Here is a 16313-nt window from a genome sequence, read left to right as displayed (position 1 = left end):
TTGAATATATAATTCGTCAATATAATTCCTCCGATGTGAACTTTTCAACCAATAATCTTTCTTTGAATATGAAAATATAATAAAATAATTTAGTGGGGTTAAAAAACTTAATTCCATGAACAAACTTAACCTTATCATATTTTATGATTTTTTTTTTGTTACCTCAATCTAAGATATTGCAATCAAACTTGCACAAAGAAAATTCAACTTGTCTGCTCAGAAATTGTTTGAATATAAACAATTTTTCTAAAGGAGGTAAATTGGATTGTAAACAAATCAATTTAAAGCCTATTTTCGACCAAATGAGACTAAGAATTAAGAACTTGAATCAAACTTCAATAAATATGATTAAACTAGGATACAAAGTCACAAGGAAACAACTTCTCCCAGTTTCTCTACCCTAGGGCTTGTGCGAAACCCTACGTGGCAGTAGAAGAAGTGCCTACTCTCAGAGTTAGGCTTTTGTTTGTTTGTTTGTTTTTTTTTTTTTTTTTTTTTCTTCAGCATTGTGATCAGAAGGACGTGGTCTGTTGAACTGTGACAACGATGGAAAACCTCTCGGCGATGTGGGAAACTTTCTCCTTTACTAAAACTGAAGGAATTAAGTATAGGGTGTGTGGAAATAGTGGGGATGGTCCATACCTCTTGGCACGTTAAGAAGGGTTTTGAGGCAAGGGATATGGGAAATCACTGTGTGTTATTTGTTTTCATGGAGGAATTTGATATAGATAAAGTTTTAGCGAGTGAGCCATGGTCTTTTGATAAAAATTTGGTTGCGCTAAAGAGAGTTTCGAGACTAGCAGAGGTGAGAGGGTTGAATTTTTATAGGGTTAGCTTCTGGATTCAGGTTCATGATCTTCCGTTAGGTAGTTTAAACATGTGTATTGCTTCTAATATCGTCTTGTCGGCGGGTACGGTGATTCAGGGATCTGGTGATGCTAAGGAGTTTGAAGGGGTAATTATATGCAAGTACGTGTATCTATTGATATTACAAAACCCCTGAGTAGAGGCAGGAAGTTTGAGTTTGAGAATGGGGAAGAGAGTTGGGCTAGTTTTAAATATGAGCGCTTACCCAATTTATGCTATTGGTGTGGCTGTCTTACTCATCAAGATCGGGACTGCTCTCTAGGGCAAAACAGAAAGGGATCCTTACTAGCAAGAAATCAACAGTTTGGTCCGTGGTTGCGAGTTGGTACTCCGAACTTGGCAAAGAGGACGATTGTTAAGGTGGCTGGTTATGAGAAGGACGTTAAGGGGGGGTGTTGAACAAACTTCTCCTATCAGAATGCAAGAGAGGTAGGGACGAACTGAAGTGCAATTAGACTAGAGGACTGTGACAACGGACCAACAGCGAGTTCAATCTAATAGGGATGAGTAGGGTGATTTGGTAGTGGTGCAAGAGGTTCGGATAGAGGTGGACATGGACTTGGGTAATGGCAGTGAGACAACTCTGATCGAGTGCACTTCTTCACAGTCTTTTCAGGCAAAGTTGGATGAGATTGATGGTGAGTTGTCTCATTTTGATCGAGTAGAAGATGGTTCCAATTCTTTACAGGGTGGTGTGGGGTCTAGGATGATGGGGTCGGCCCTTTTCTTGAAAAAATTGTTTACACAAGAGAAGTCATCTTCACCTACTCCAAGTCCTTCTAAGTTTACTCACATCCCTAGAAAATCTAATATGGTCCTTGACCTTTGGGAGTAGTTCTGTCTAAACGTTCAAGACAAGAGGAGGATGGGGTTTTGGAGGAAGGAAGTGAGAGATCTAGGAAGAGGGTAGCTTTTTCAGATAATTTAATGGTGGAGGCTGATGGTCAGCCCTGCCGATAGCCATGAAACTCTTAGCATGGAACTGTCGAGGCTTGGGAACCGTCATGCAGTTCAGGAGCTTGTTGATATTGTACAAGCTCAAGATCCTATGATTGTGTTTTTATCTGAAACATGGTCATCTAGAGAATGTATGTTGTGGGTTCAAGATAGGATTCAATTTGATGATTGTTTTACGATTCCTACGGATGGTAAGGGAAGGGGTTTGGCCTTCTGTGGAAAAAGGGGGGTCGCTGTTTGGGTGGATAGTTTTTCAGGTTACCGTATAGATTCTATAATAGATGGTAATTCGGAGTGTGCTTGGCGATTGACTGGGTTTTATGGGGAGCCTAAGGCAAGTCATAGAAGTGACGGATGGAACATGCTTCGTATGTTGAATTCAAAGCCTAAACTTCCATGGTGTTGTTTTGGTAACTTCAATGAATTGCTTGAGGTACAAGATAAGAAAGGTGGAGTCCCAAGAGCTCATAATTTAAAAAAAAAAAAAAAAAAAAAAAAAAAATTCTCTAAATTTCCCCTTTGTACTCTTAGTTACAATCATTATATATAAAGTTATAACAAACACTTTTTTCTTGGAAATAATGACATATTTCTATTGCGTCACTTCAAAATCTTATTAAAATTTTTGAATTTGATTATGCATTAATTGGATATTTGGCTTGATCACATCACATTTGAAATGTTTTACATATTCGGAAGAAGAAGTTTGACTTTGAGATGATTTTTATTTTTCCCTTTCTTTTTTTGAATTGAAGTTTTTGTTGATTTTTTTTTTATACGTTTTTTTGGTGTTTTTGATTGTACGGTAGATACAATTGGATTTTAAAAAGTTTGTTTAAAACTTAAAAAAAGAAAATTTCCAAATTTTATATACTTTTTAATGATACACAAAATGTTATAAATAATTTTTATTAAAAAATTAATATTTTTGCTACCTTTTGAATTCTTGAAAAAAATTGTATTGTTTTCATTTTGGTATGACAAAAATTATATATGTTACATTTCTGATTGTTCCTATAATAAATGAAAATATGATTATGAAATACATTACTATTTATTAAATTAGTCCAAATTGCAAAAAAATACAAAAGAAATAACATACATCCATGCCTTTTCTTTAACAGCTTATAATAACGTATGTATAAGTTTGGTATTTAAAATTTTACATTCCCCTTACCCAAATGCTGCACAATCAAAGCGATGAAACAGTGATAACTAGATTTGATTTCTTCTTCCCTTGAGGCCACAGCTCAACTATAAAGAAAAAATGTGCCTGCGTTTCCATACTTCAATATCGAAGCCTCCCTCAAGCATTGCTTAAATAAGTTAGATTTTGTAGATTTTGCAGCTATTACGTGTTTGCGTTTGTCTTCAAGAGCCTGAATCTCTGTATCAATTTTATCAAGCGTAATATCTACTTCTTTTCTAACTTGAAGACCAAGGTAAGCATGTGCAACTCTCTTCAAATGATCAAAGGCGAATTGAATTCTAAATTCTGCGAATTGTAAGATCTTCAAGCATGTCCACCAATTGAGAAGCAAATTTTCTGTGATATTCACAACCTTAGTATTTATCATGCTATATATACACTCACATAATATGTTAAGTAAATACGTTTTCACCCTTGGCCTTAAGATGGACGTGGCACTAATATCCTTGTGTTTGGAAAGCAAGTGCTTAAGGATAGGGACCAACTTCAGGGTTACCATGTAATCCCCAACACTGACAACCTCTTCTTTAGGAGCCAACTCAGGACTAACCTTGGGAACCTCCCCTACATTCTTAAATGGTGTAGGAATTTTTGTACCACGATCAAGAAGCTTCATGAATTGTGTGTAGGTCTTATCAGAAAATAGGAGAGTTTCACCTGCACTATCTTCATCATAGCCATCCTCTTTAGCAATAACCAATGCCCTTTCTCCAGCCCTCAAAACACTATTCAATTGCTCAATCTCATCTATACTCCAAGATTTCAAAATATCATATAGAGTTAAAGGTGTCTTGACTTGTTCTTCTTTCTCTTGCGCCATCTCTTTTGCAATATTTTTAAAAATCAACTTGCCAAATTGTCCACTAGTAGTCCTCAAATCTACATCTCCATGCTCTCCCTTTAGCGATAATATTAACTAGAAACAAACAAAGATTAAGTCAAAAGTACACACAATAAAACACAAATTAAGACCATAAAATTGCCTATTCACTCAATTACTACTTTGGTTCTGCAGCGGTTTTACATGTTGCTTAGAACACCTTGACTTGCAAAAAAAAAAAAAAAAAAAAGGAAAATTAGATTACACTTTATCATTCTAAACTATATTTCAAAATATTTCAAATTATACTTTTAAAAGAAAAGATAAAGTAAGAATTGAGAATGTTAAGATAAGAGTAATAAGGTGAAAAAGAGTCTAAAATGATGATAGAGAAGAGAAAAATGAAGAGAGAGAGAGATAGAGAGAGAGAGAGAGCAATGAATGATAGTTATTGTGACTCCGAGCCAAGCTACTAAGGAGGGCAGAGTTGCTACTACTACAAAACTAAGAAGAGTAGAGTTGTTGGAGCCACTAAGGAGAACTCACGATCATGGTATCTCTCTTGGTATCTTTTTGGGAAAATAAATTTAAGGATTATTTTTATGGCATGTGTTAAATGAGTTATGAATCTAAATGATTAAGGGTTTTTATTTTTGAATGGGCCTTTTGTTGAATATTTTGTTCATTTGTTGTTGATTGAGCTATTTTTAATGTTATTTAGGCTTCTTCTTCTTCTTCATTCATTTAAGTGGTTAAAGATTATGTTTGGGGGCTAATGTTATTTTTGTTAAACCCCAATTCTTGGGATTCTAAAGTCAAATTGTTCAATTTTTTTTAGGTGGACAAAATAAGTTGGTGTAAAAATAATAATGTATATAATTTTTTTTTTGGAGAAATTTCATTTTACTACCTTAAATTATATTCTTGATTATGCTTTGCACCTTAAATTTTTTGAATGCACGTGCAAATTGTAACAAGGATCATAGTTTATGGTGTAAAATGTGTATTTGAAAAGTTTAGAGTGCAAAGTATAATTTGAAATATTTTGAANTTTACTACCTTAAATTATATTCTTGATTATGCTTTGCACCTTAAATTTTTTGAATGCACGTGCAAATTGTAACAAGGATCATAGTTTATGGTGTAAAAATGTGTATTTGAAAAGTTTAGAGTGCTAAAAAAAAAAAAAAAATTGTAAAATTTCATGTATTTGCGTGTTTTTTTTTTTTTTTTGGTGATATCAATATATTCAAGTTCTCATTTTATTATAATTAGTATTATTTAAGTTTCTTAATAGCTATCCTACAAAAAAATTCTTATAACCACCACCACTTTGGTTGTCCAATATCAAATAGTATAGTGGTTTGGGAATATATATATATATATATATATATAATAGAGTAGGCTTTAACCCCTGTTTTTGCTGTGCTCTTGTGTTGCCATGTTGCATTTGGGATTTGGAGTCCTAAGGGTTGCCTTCTTTCCCATTTTTTTTTTCTTTTTGTTTTTCTCCGCTCTTACGTTTAGCTGCTGCTTTATTTTGCCAGAAATTCCAACTGACGACTACCTTGTACCTATGTTTTGAGCCTAAATCAATTTTACTAGTAGAAATTTTTAGTTCTCTTCTGTTTTCAAGATACTTCTAGTTAAAGATACATGTACTCAATTATTTGTTGATGCATGATAGAAGTCTCTAGACTAACAGAGTAGGGATGATTAAAGGCGAAAAATCTTCATGTATTTTGTTAAAAACAACAATAACAACAAACAAATAAACAAAGTCTTAGTCTCAAAATTTTGGAGCCGGCTATGGATTCTCAACAGATTAATTAGAATTGGCCATATGTATTTTGTTAAAAAAAAAAAAAAAAAGACATTTAAATTCAATGGCCTTCTATTTTATGTTCTTTGCATATATTAACTTCATATATTGGTTGAAATTTTCTTAGGCATCGTGTGGGTTTATGACTAATCTATACAATTTATAATAATGGAGGATTAACTATTAATTTTGCTAATTTCATATTGTGAATCATCATCAGCCTATTTCAAACTATTCCTCTCCTTCTTTTCTTTTCTTTTTCTTGGCTCTTATAACTTTCCATTATTACCAATCATACCATTACTCTCCTCCAACCCTACTCCTCCATTTTGACTCTTTCTCCTCATTATATCCAAAACTTGAGATAAATGGTGTAATCCGTGAAAAGATTCATAATTGCCAATGGAGTTGAACTTAAAAACATTTTGGGTCGGTATCAATGTATGCCTAATTGCCTCCATCTATAGTTCCTCTGATCATATTTTATAAACATACCAAGCCACTCCAAATTGATCTTGTAGAACTAAGATGTTGATTTTTTAAATGGTTTATATCGTCTAGTGTACCCATTCCAAATTTTATTCCAACCCTCTCTCTCTCTCTCTCTCTCTCTCTCTCTCTCTCTCTCTCTCTTCTCTCTCTCTTAATCCTATTCTCTCCAATTTTTTTCATAAATTTACTATTACTCCCTCTACACCTCTCTCCCAATTCAGTCCATGTTCTGGCCATAAAAAAATGTGATTACTTTTTCATTCTCTCTCTTTTCGATTTTCTTCTTTCTTTTAGTCAGCATTTTATTTTTAATAACTCTGCTTTGAGTTAATGAGTTTTTTGTGTTTTTAGTAACTTTGCTTTGGGTTTACGCATTTTAGTGTTTGTTTTAATTTAATTTGAGTTAATATTTAGTGTTTTTGGACGTTGAAATTTGAGTTTATATCAAAACACAATCTACTTGGCTATGTATTTGTATATTTCTACCAATAGTTTGACTAATTGATTATTAGAAAATCTTTATCTTTCGCCTTTGATTTCATTTTAATATTGATTAAGATAATCCTATAATCTGATGATGAATTTTGTTTTCTATCATCAAGTTTGGACATGCATGGAGATGGTGATCTCCTTGAGAGGAGAAATTTGAAATCGACCAAAATAATAATTTTGAAGTTTGAGAAAGTTTAGTTGTATAGAGGAAAATTTATGAGAACTTAGTCTACTGTGACACAAGTTATCTCAAAAGAATAATAATATTAATAAAACTCACTCAAATTATGCAAATAAATAGTAATTGAGATAAAAAGAGCAAATAAAAAGATGTATTTGTAGAGAGAGAGAGAGAGAGAGAGAGAGAGAGAGAGAGAGAGAGAGAGAGGATACTTGAAGAAGTTCTTGCATTGGTAGAGAGAGATAATGGGTGATGCTTGTATGCAATAAAAAAATAGGGAAAATATTTAGGGAGCTCAGAGAAAATTTTTGAGTGTTAGAATCTCTAAAGATGACTAATCCTAACCTATTATATTTGGAAAATTTCAGAAAACAAATTATACATTACACCACATTATAAATAATTACATATTCTTGTGCACTACACGTATCTGCAACTAGTAAAATGATAACAAGACCTCCACTGTGTTTTTTACTTTAGTAATAGGATAACTGGATTAGATTCTTAAAATATTAAGATTGTATACTACCTTACCTCAGAGAAGACACATTTGATTTCAGCCACAAATTGACATTCTGCACAATAATAAACTGGTAATTGTGGATCTCTTTCTTCCTCACAAGCATGACAATAGAATTCATATGTCTCATCTTCCAGTTCCTCTTGCACAGGTGAATTTGTAAGGAGGAGGGGATGTACATTATGATCTTTGTGTTTAATGGAATGTGGTAAGGGACCACAGAGAAGATGGAGATTGAGATCACAATCGAGACAAGTGAAGGCACATGATTCACAAATATTGGATTTGCAAGCGCTGCAGTTAAGTTTATTATTCTCTATACTGTGGTTTCTGAATTGTAGAAGGTGAGCGTGACCTTCATATGTTATGACAGGCATCATCACAGTACTGCATTCAGCATGCAAGAGAAAATCGCAATTGTGACCCTCACAAATGTAGGCGAAGCTGCAATGGCCATGTAATATGAAAGTATGGATTGACTTGCGACAGGCATTGCATATTTTTAAATGATAAAAATTTTGCTCGACCAGGGTGAGAGTGAGAGGGTGGTATGGATGAAAGGGATGACAGATCTGTTGCGGGAACTCAAGGCATGATTTGTGAAAGTAAATATTCTTACAATTTCCATCTCTGCCACAAACATAGATTGTTGGACCTGTGCAGCCTTTCCCACATACACAGCAATCAGCTACTTTTTGATCATCAAGCTTGTTCTTATTGAGTGACAACGTATGTCCGTGGAGGAAATGCTGAATCTGACTTTCAGATTTGGTAGTGGTACTGGCGGCCAATACCAAAAGAGCGCAAGGAATATCCATCCCAAAATCTTTGCATTGTTTACAGCTATAGTACCAAATTATATTCCAACTCCACTCGTAACAGGCTCTGCACTTAACATTTCGAGGTGTAGTAGAGAGGGTGAGAGGATGAGGATGATAGAAGTGTTGGATCTGTGGTGGCAACTTTGTCTCAAGACATGATCCATCATGGAGATATAAGCAACATTCCCAGCAACCATAGGTTGTATCAGGATCTGCGCAGTATTTTAAACATACAGGGCACTTATAATGCTTGTTGGGGACCTTTTCAAAGAGTAGCAATGGATGTTGTTGGTGGTTAGGATGTTTACGAAGTTGTCCTTGGCATCCACCTTCACCTTCTATTACCTTTACTGGCCCCATAAAGGCGCATTCAAGACCAAGTTTGAAATCGCAATCGTCACAGCTGTAGACGAAGCCCTTGTCATACTTACGACAACCATTGCACTTAGAGCTATAAAAGTCGAGGCGACCGAGGATCAGAGGTCGCCGAAGGGTAAGTGGGTGTGGATGATAGGGCTTTGCACCTCTCGCGGAAGCTTTGCACATGATTCGTGCACTCCGTACTTACAACCCTCTGTACTGCAATTGTAGTTCTGAGTACCAATGGAGCCCAACTTCTCTAAGCATATCGGGCAATCGATCAAATCATACTTCGTCTTACTCAGCGATAACAGATGATGAGGATGATCGAAATATTTAATCTCCATATGATGATATCTCTCTCTAGAGTATACTATTTTCCCCCAAATCACCAAATATCAATATTAACTCATATATAAAGAAGAATAATGAGTTGAGTGCTAAATGGTGCAAGTTGGATTCTTTCCTTGTGTCTGTTTCTTTTATCAAAAACAAAATGTGAATTTGACAGATAAAAGAAACTATAAGCCATGTGGTATTGATTCTTGGGTTGTTTCTTTTATCTCATGCTTGTTGCTAAGTCCAGTAAAATTTATATGCTGATCTCTAGATTCTATTCTTCTAATTGAAGTCATATTAATTTTCTTTTTCTTTTTTCTTTGAAATTTTAGAAGTTATACATAAAGTGGAGTTTGTAATGTATCGTTGTGTTAAATTCATTTTCCTCTCTTTTGTGTTATGTATGTTTGTTTCTCAAAAAAAAAAAAAATACGTAAAAGAATAAACATCATCTTCTCTAAAAGGACAATAAAAGAAATTTGGTTCTCATGTGCTATCAATATGAAAATATTAGCTAAATATTTNTATTCAAGGCTGAATGTGTTGGGTGCGCGTTATACACCAATGTTATTGATAGACCAAAATCTCAGTATCTCAGCTCATGATGTCATCCCCTGAAAACTAGCCATGAAATGCCAACCATCTCGGTGAAACAAATCAGCAGTCAACATTTTGTGGATATAATGATTCAGAAGGTATATATAAATGTTACTTCCGCTTAATTGATTGTATCCTCAAATACATTTAAGCCAATGTGAACTTGTGCTTTGCAAAAAGAAATGCCTAACATGGTTTTGCAACTGAAAAGGAAATAACAGTTCTAAAAGTTGCAAGACCCCAATCCCTACTTTCATTCCCCTTCCCCCCTTTGTCATTTGATAAGGTAATTAGGTCATCCACTCTTGGCATGCATATGGGCCATCCACGGCAAAGGAAACCAAAATAATGACTTCACCTTGTTTGCAGCCAGCAACTACGCAAAAAAGGTTATGGTGTGGATCATAGTGAGTACTTGATCTAGCTTGAGCACTGTTCATCCACAAGTTGATAGATGCTAGTGCTTTCCTCTCCAAAAATGCAGGCTGCAGAAGTAAACAAGCTTGATTAGAAAAATAAAATCTGTGAAAGAACACTTTTGCAGAGAGCAATGGACTAGACAACGGTAGATAGTGAAAAGAAATATACTTACTGTTTCAATATCCTCCCTCAAAGTTTCCAACTGAACCTTCTCTTCATTATCAGTGTTGAAATATCAGTCAAGCTACAAGTCGTTTTAGGTGTTTTGTTGTCACTGCTGTGCTACACACAGTTTTATGCTTACTAGTATTTCTGTTTAATTCATCACGTGTTGGTCATGTGAGTCAGTTATTAGTTTGTTAAGTTTGTAAGTTTGTTAATGAGTTAATGACTCAAACTGTATATAAAAAAAATCAGTTCTTAATAATACGCAGCAGAAGCATTATTCATTTCTCTCTCTCTGTGAAACTTCTTTTCTCTCCCAATTTCAATATGGTATCAGAGCGAGTTGGCTCAGTGCATTCCATCGATTCCTAACTCATCCTCCATTGTTAGGGTTTTTTTTTTGAAGCTTTCTTCACTCTGTATTCCCTTCTTCTTTCATTGATCTTTCTTGCAAAGTTTCTTTAATTCTTTGCTTTCTCTGATTCTTGAAACTAAGTTCTCTGTAAAACCTAGTTCAAGCTTCTTCAATGGCTTCTGCATCTGCCAATACAGATTCTGTATCATCCACTTCTCAATCCTCTGTTCTTGCTTGGGAAATACCATCCAGTCCCTATTTTTTGCATAGTAGTGAGAATCCTGGCTTGATTCTAGTTAATCAGCCTCTTACTGAAGAGAACTATGCTACTTGGAGCCGAGCTATCATTTATGCTCTTGATTCCAAGAACAAAACTGATTTTGTTGATGGCACCATCAAAGCTCCAATAAGTTCATCGGATCCAATTTTCCCTGCTTGGAAGAAATGCAACAGGATGGTTCTTTCTTGGTTGATCAATTCGATGTCCAAGGATTTGATCTCAAGTGTGATTTACCTGAATACTGCGCAAGAAGTTTGGGTAGTATTAGTCACAGTGTCAAGAAGATCATGCATCATTGAACAAGAATTTTAGGCTAAAACACACTTTTGACTCCTAGAATTTATTCCAAATTTCATTTTCATTCCTCAGTGCCATGTCAGCACTTTGTCACATATCGTAATTGAGTTCTTGAACAAATTTGAAACATATCCCATTACAAAAATTGCATACATGGCAGACAAAGTGCCGCCATGGCACATTAAAAAAATTAATGTGGCATGGAATAAATTTACCATAAAAAGAAGAAGGGGAAAAATTAATACCTTCTTAAATATTTTTAGGGTCGTAATTGAAACTTTTTAAATTTTAAAGTACAACAAACTTGAGCCAAATTTTGAGAACTGATCAACAAAGCAGAGAGTAGATGAGGGAGAGAGAAAAAAAAAAAAAAAGAGAAGGAAAGAGGAAGAAAGAAGAGAAGCCGGAGAGAGAGAGAGAGAGAGATAATATTTTTTTAATGAAAGAGGAGAGAGAAATTTAATAAAATATTATTTTTTTTAGCTTTCAGCTACACAGCTACACTGCACATCTATGTATGGATGTGCACCGTAATAATGAAGTTAAAATTTTTAGATTTAGCTCTACTGCTGCCAGCCTCTTTTTGATGTGTAGTGGTGCTAAAAAGCTATTTTTAGCTTTTTAGCACCACTGCTGTGAGTGCTCTAAAATACCAATGAGTTCTAGCTCAATTGGCATTTCCTCCCCTAATAAGTGCTGGGTGAAGAGTGAAATCGTAGGTTTAAGACCCATCAGATGCATTAGTAACTTACCAATCAATTTTTACAAGTGGCATTAACTCCACATCTAATTTCATCCACCATAACAATATCATTTGCAAAAGACATACCCCCCAAGGTACTTTCTGCATAGCGGTGTGAATCTCTCTAATTCTCGCCTCACTCTTTTTTTTTTCTTTTTTTTTTTTCCTTCGTTTTTCACTTTTTCGCATGTTCCATTTGGTTTTGCCATTTTGAACCAATGTTATGAATACCGTTTCGAACCCGTTTCGATTTGTCCAGTGAAATGGAATAATATTTCAGTACCGATCAATTTCGACGTACCGTTTCAGGGTATTTCGGGTATTTAAAAAATAATTTGTAGAATATAAAATTGTCAATTCTAATAAATAAATAACTAAATATCAAATAATACTAATCATTTAGTCTTAACTCTTAAATCTTAAACATCAATTTAACATCACAATTCACACAATAAGAATATTTACAAGTCAATAACTAAATATCAAATAATATAAAATATTTAGGTCATGTTTGGTGAGTGAGTTCAAACTCACATTTTAAACAACATTATACACTTTTTTACCCACACATATTTCAAAAACTACAAACAATATTACTCAAACTATCAAACACTCCCTTAATCTTAACTCTTAAATCTTAAACCTCGATATTTAGTTAATTTAATTATATAAAATAATGTTCGTAATTTTCAGTTTCCCTATTCATTCATTTGCTCTAAACCGATCCCACCACTGACTGCCATATCTTCATATCTTTTGATTCATTTTTTAACTTTTCCTTCTTCTATGTCACACGTGTCTTTGGTCTTCACTTCCCCGATTTTCATCTTTCTCTTTAAGTCCCATGCATCTATCACCGATCCCAATATTCCCATGTTTCAAACCTCATCACAACCGTATATTCAAAATGTCTTTTAAGTTCTCTCTATACTCTTTTTTTTTTTTTTTTTTTCAAAAGTTCTGACTCTCATTTAACCTTCTGTCTCTCTTAAGTCTTATCTCCTCCCTCTCTCAGCATCATTCATCTCCAAGGATTTCTCTTCAGGTCTGCTGCTCTATAAATTTGTTGACACTAATCTCATCTTTTAATTGTTGTTCTCATCTTCATCGTCATCTTCATCTTCTTCATCTTTTTCTTCTTCTTTTTTTTACTGAGGCAGTGAGGCTCATCTTGAGCGATTGAACATGTACCGGCCGAATCTTGAATATCTCTAACACACAAAGTAGAAATGAACCTGAGCGGCGTGAATCTCTCTAAAAGTCTCGCCTCTCACTCTCTGTCTCGCCTCACTCTTTTTTTTTTTTTTTTCCCTTCGCCTTTCACTTTTTCACGTGTTCCGTTTGGTTTTGCTGTTTTGGAGTTTGTACTGCTTGGTTTTTTTTTTTTTAAGATTTGCATGGACTGTTGACTGGGCTGGCCGGCTGTGGTTCATGAAACTATTGGGGGGGGGGGGGGGGCCAAGTCTTTTTTGGGAAAATTTTACCTACTAAATTTTTTTTTTTTTTTTGGGCCCCCATAGTTTAGGGTTTTAGGGTTTTAGGGCTTAGGGTTTAGCCTTATGCGTGTCACCGACCTTGCGTGATCTGTATATATAGGGCAGTCAGGCTCTTCATAGCAAGCGTCTTTCAGAAGCAGCGTTAGGGTCTCTCTAAGGTGTGGTTTTCTCTCTTTTTCTCTGGTTTATTCATTCGTATGGGACCGTATATGATATACCAAAACCCAATTCTATTTTGTGTCTTCAATTTCTGTATTTTCCTCCCCCTCTTTCCCAGTGCTGCAAAACAATTGGTTTGTGGATCCTCTGTGTGTTGATGGTATATTTCTAGGTTTGGGGTTGATTTCGAAATTGGTTCTTTCATTTTGAGTGTAATCTGATTTGGTTTTGCCTTGCGTTTGATGATGTGGTTTGTGTTGTGCCCTGTGCAAGCGTCTGTATGTTATGTTTCCTTGGTGTATCTCTCTACTGTACTGTGTTTAAGATTTGTGTCCAAAACATGCTTGTGTGAATGACTTGTATTTGTATGTTGCTTCCTTTTTACCTTTTTGTTCAGTTTGCCTTGATTTTTCTCTTCCATATTCTGTGTGGATCTTTACTGAGAAAAAAAATGCAAAACTCATGTTATCTCTCTCTCTCTGGTCTCAGAGATCGAATCATGGCAGATTATGAGGACTATGAGGCTGTAATTTTTCCAGACTTCAATGATTTCACCTGTCAATTTGAAAAAGAAGAAGAAAAAGGCGAAGGCAAATCTGATCCCAATATCCATCAAAAAACAAAAGCAAACTCGTTGTTCTCATTCTGTTGCCCTTGCCCTCAACCCCCACCCTCTTTTTCCGCCCTTGCCCCCTTTATGTCCAACCTTGGCCCTGTCTCCCCCTTCCCCTTGAACTTGAACTTCAAAGCCCGCTCAAATTTTACCCAGGTTGGAAATGGATCCATGAGACACAGGTATGTGCTACATTGTGTGGGTGAGTGTGTCTCTTTTCTTTTTTATGAGAAGGTTTTCAATTAAATCTGCTTGTTTCTCAGCTTTGTGAACAGGAACGAAATAAATTTTCTCTCCATGGACAGACGTTGTTAGAGCGCTACAACAAAATTAAGGTTTATTTCTTCTTCTTAATATCCATCTATATATGCTTTATAACTCTTTATTAATTCTTTGATTATGAACAATTGGTGTAGGGTACAAATTTTGAATTTGTGAAACTTGTGAAGATCCAGTTGATTCCCAGTAGTGGAATAACGTATTTTATTCAATTCGAGGCCAAGCCCGGCAGTACTGAGTACACCCTGAAAACCTTTGAAGGTTCCATGTTCGAGGATTATGTCCATCCTACTAATAGTTGGTGGCCCAGGTCTTGTAAACTATTAGGCCCCAATTCTCAACGGTATGTGTGTCCTCCTCAACCCGGCGTGTGGACAATACCAACCAAGAATTGTTAGGGAAGTTTAGTTTGCAGCATAATGGTTGGGTGGTGTGGGATTAGATTGTTGGATCTTAATCGACTGTAGTGGCTGTAATAATTTGCTTGTTTTATCTGTGCATGTAATAGTTTTTTGGCTGGTTTGAACTTTGAATGACCTGCTACCAATATTGTTAATTTTATGATTGTAGTTTGATAGTGAATACAATCCTCTCCATTTCATACACACAAAACTAATGTAAAATAAACGAATTAAAGGATTGGCAAGAGCAAACATAGTTTTGCGGACAATTGAAGATCTAGCGTAAGATTATTTTCTGAACAAGAGAAGAACATGCTAGCATTATCATACTTGGATCCTAAATACCATAACAACAGTACCACAAAACTTGTATAGTCAAGCATTGTAACACTCATAGTTCGTTAATTACGGTACACATATCATACCATAAGCATACCAACGGTATAATTCGGATTCTTTACCCCATATATATTTATATATATATATATATATTTGGAGATAAATACAATGATTTAACATATTATTGTCATATACGGTAATTCAGATTCTTTGCCATATATATATATATATATATATTTGGAGATGAATACAATAATTCAATATATTATAGTGATATAGAAAATTATTTTAATATCATGAATAAATCAATGATAACACTAACAAATTAAACCATTTTAACTTTTTTACTATTTACTAGTTTGAGTGGCAGTGCTGCCCCTTTGAGTGAGAAAATTATGATAGAACTACTATTTGAAGAAGAAAGAAACCATGTATTTAAACTTAGATTAACTATTTTAAAATATGAGTATTTATTTGTCATGATAGTTTAGAACTTATTTGCTAAAGGCAACATTAACTCACTAAAAGTTTCTAAGAGTGAAAATGAATATCATTTTTTCTAATAATAAGCAACTGAGTTTTGCGAAGACATTGACACAATATTTCAATTTTTACAATGAATGATGTCATATACTACAATTGAAGGTTTTCATCAAATACTTGCAATTATCCACAATAAAGATTTTGTTATTCATACTTCATTTTTAATTATCTTACATTTTATGAGTCTTGCCATGATATTCAGCTTACTTAATTTTTAATGAACACCCTTTTAAGTAAGAAGATATATATAAGAAAAAAAAAAAAAAAAAAAAAAAAAAAAAAAAGGCATGTGTTATTGAAGTTTCAATTAGATAAAATTTTAAGTCTAGAATATTTAACCTAGGTAAATCAATGTTGTAAGTATGACTACCACATAAAGCTCAAAATACATGGAAAAATATTTTGGGATATTAAATTTAGTAGGGGTATTTTAGACATTTTACAATGGAACACTTTAAGAATCATAAGATTTCAAAATAGTTTAACTAAGAGAGGAAAAGTTAGGGTACTTCCTCATTTTTAAAGTTTAGGGAGGAATGAAATTACCCCAAACTTAAAGGACCCAATTTTATTTCTTACTTTTGGTGTGAAACTGTCTTTTTTTTTTTTTTTTTTTTTTTTTTTTTTTTTTTTTTTAACTTTAAATTTTAAACAATGTGTAAAGAAATAAAAACAAACAAAAAAAATTAGCTAAAGAAAACTGTGCTTGAAAAAGTGAATTTTGGCTTATCAAATTTGACTAAACA

General features: G+C 34.2%; 1 protein-coding gene and 2 long non-coding RNA genes across 4 annotated transcripts; 1 reads left to right on the top strand and 2 right to left on the bottom strand.

The window, feature by feature from the left end:
• Window positions 1–2926: 2926 nt before the first annotated feature.
• LOC136071390 (uncharacterized) lies at window positions 2927–8921 on the bottom strand. The gene is made up of 2 exons (XM_065782609.1): window positions 7376–8921; window positions 2927–3950 (listed from the first exon to the last, which is right to left on the bottom strand). The coding sequence occupies exons 1-2, from the start codon at window positions 8726–8728 to the stop codon at window positions 3075–3077; spliced, it is 2229 nt and encodes a 742-aa protein (XP_065638681.1). The 5' UTR covers window positions 8729–8921; the 3' UTR covers window positions 2927–3074.
• Window positions 8922–9541: 620 nt separating this feature from the next.
• On the bottom strand, window positions 9542–10123 carry LOC136071389 (uncharacterized). The gene is made up of 2 exons (XR_010632677.1): window positions 10071–10123; window positions 9542–9963 (listed from the first exon to the last, which is right to left on the bottom strand). It is a non-coding gene; the product is annotated as an uncharacterized LOC136071389 (long non-coding RNA).
• Window positions 10124–12720: 2597 nt separating this feature from the next.
• Window positions 12721–14954, top strand: LOC112022578 (uncharacterized). Of its 2 annotated transcripts, XR_010632675.1 has the most exons (5): window positions 12721–12782; window positions 13334–13391; window positions 13882–14187; window positions 14269–14340; window positions 14422–14954. It is a non-coding gene; the product is annotated as an uncharacterized LOC112022578 (long non-coding RNA). The 2 variants fall into 2 exon arrangements; XR_010632674.1 differs by lacking the exon at window positions 12721–12782 and having other exon boundaries at window positions 13236–13391.
• The last annotated feature ends 1359 nt before the right edge of the window (window positions 14955–16313 follow it).

This window comes from Quercus suber, unplaced genomic scaffold (assembly GCF_002906115.3).
Source record: "Quercus suber isolate HL8 unplaced genomic scaffold, Cork oak 2.0 scaffold_307, whole genome shotgun sequence".
NCBI lineage: Eukaryota > Viridiplantae > Streptophyta > Magnoliopsida > Fagales > Fagaceae > Quercus > Quercus suber.
Note: the sequence above shows the minus strand (reverse complement) of the source record. Positions and strands in the feature narration are given on the sequence as shown.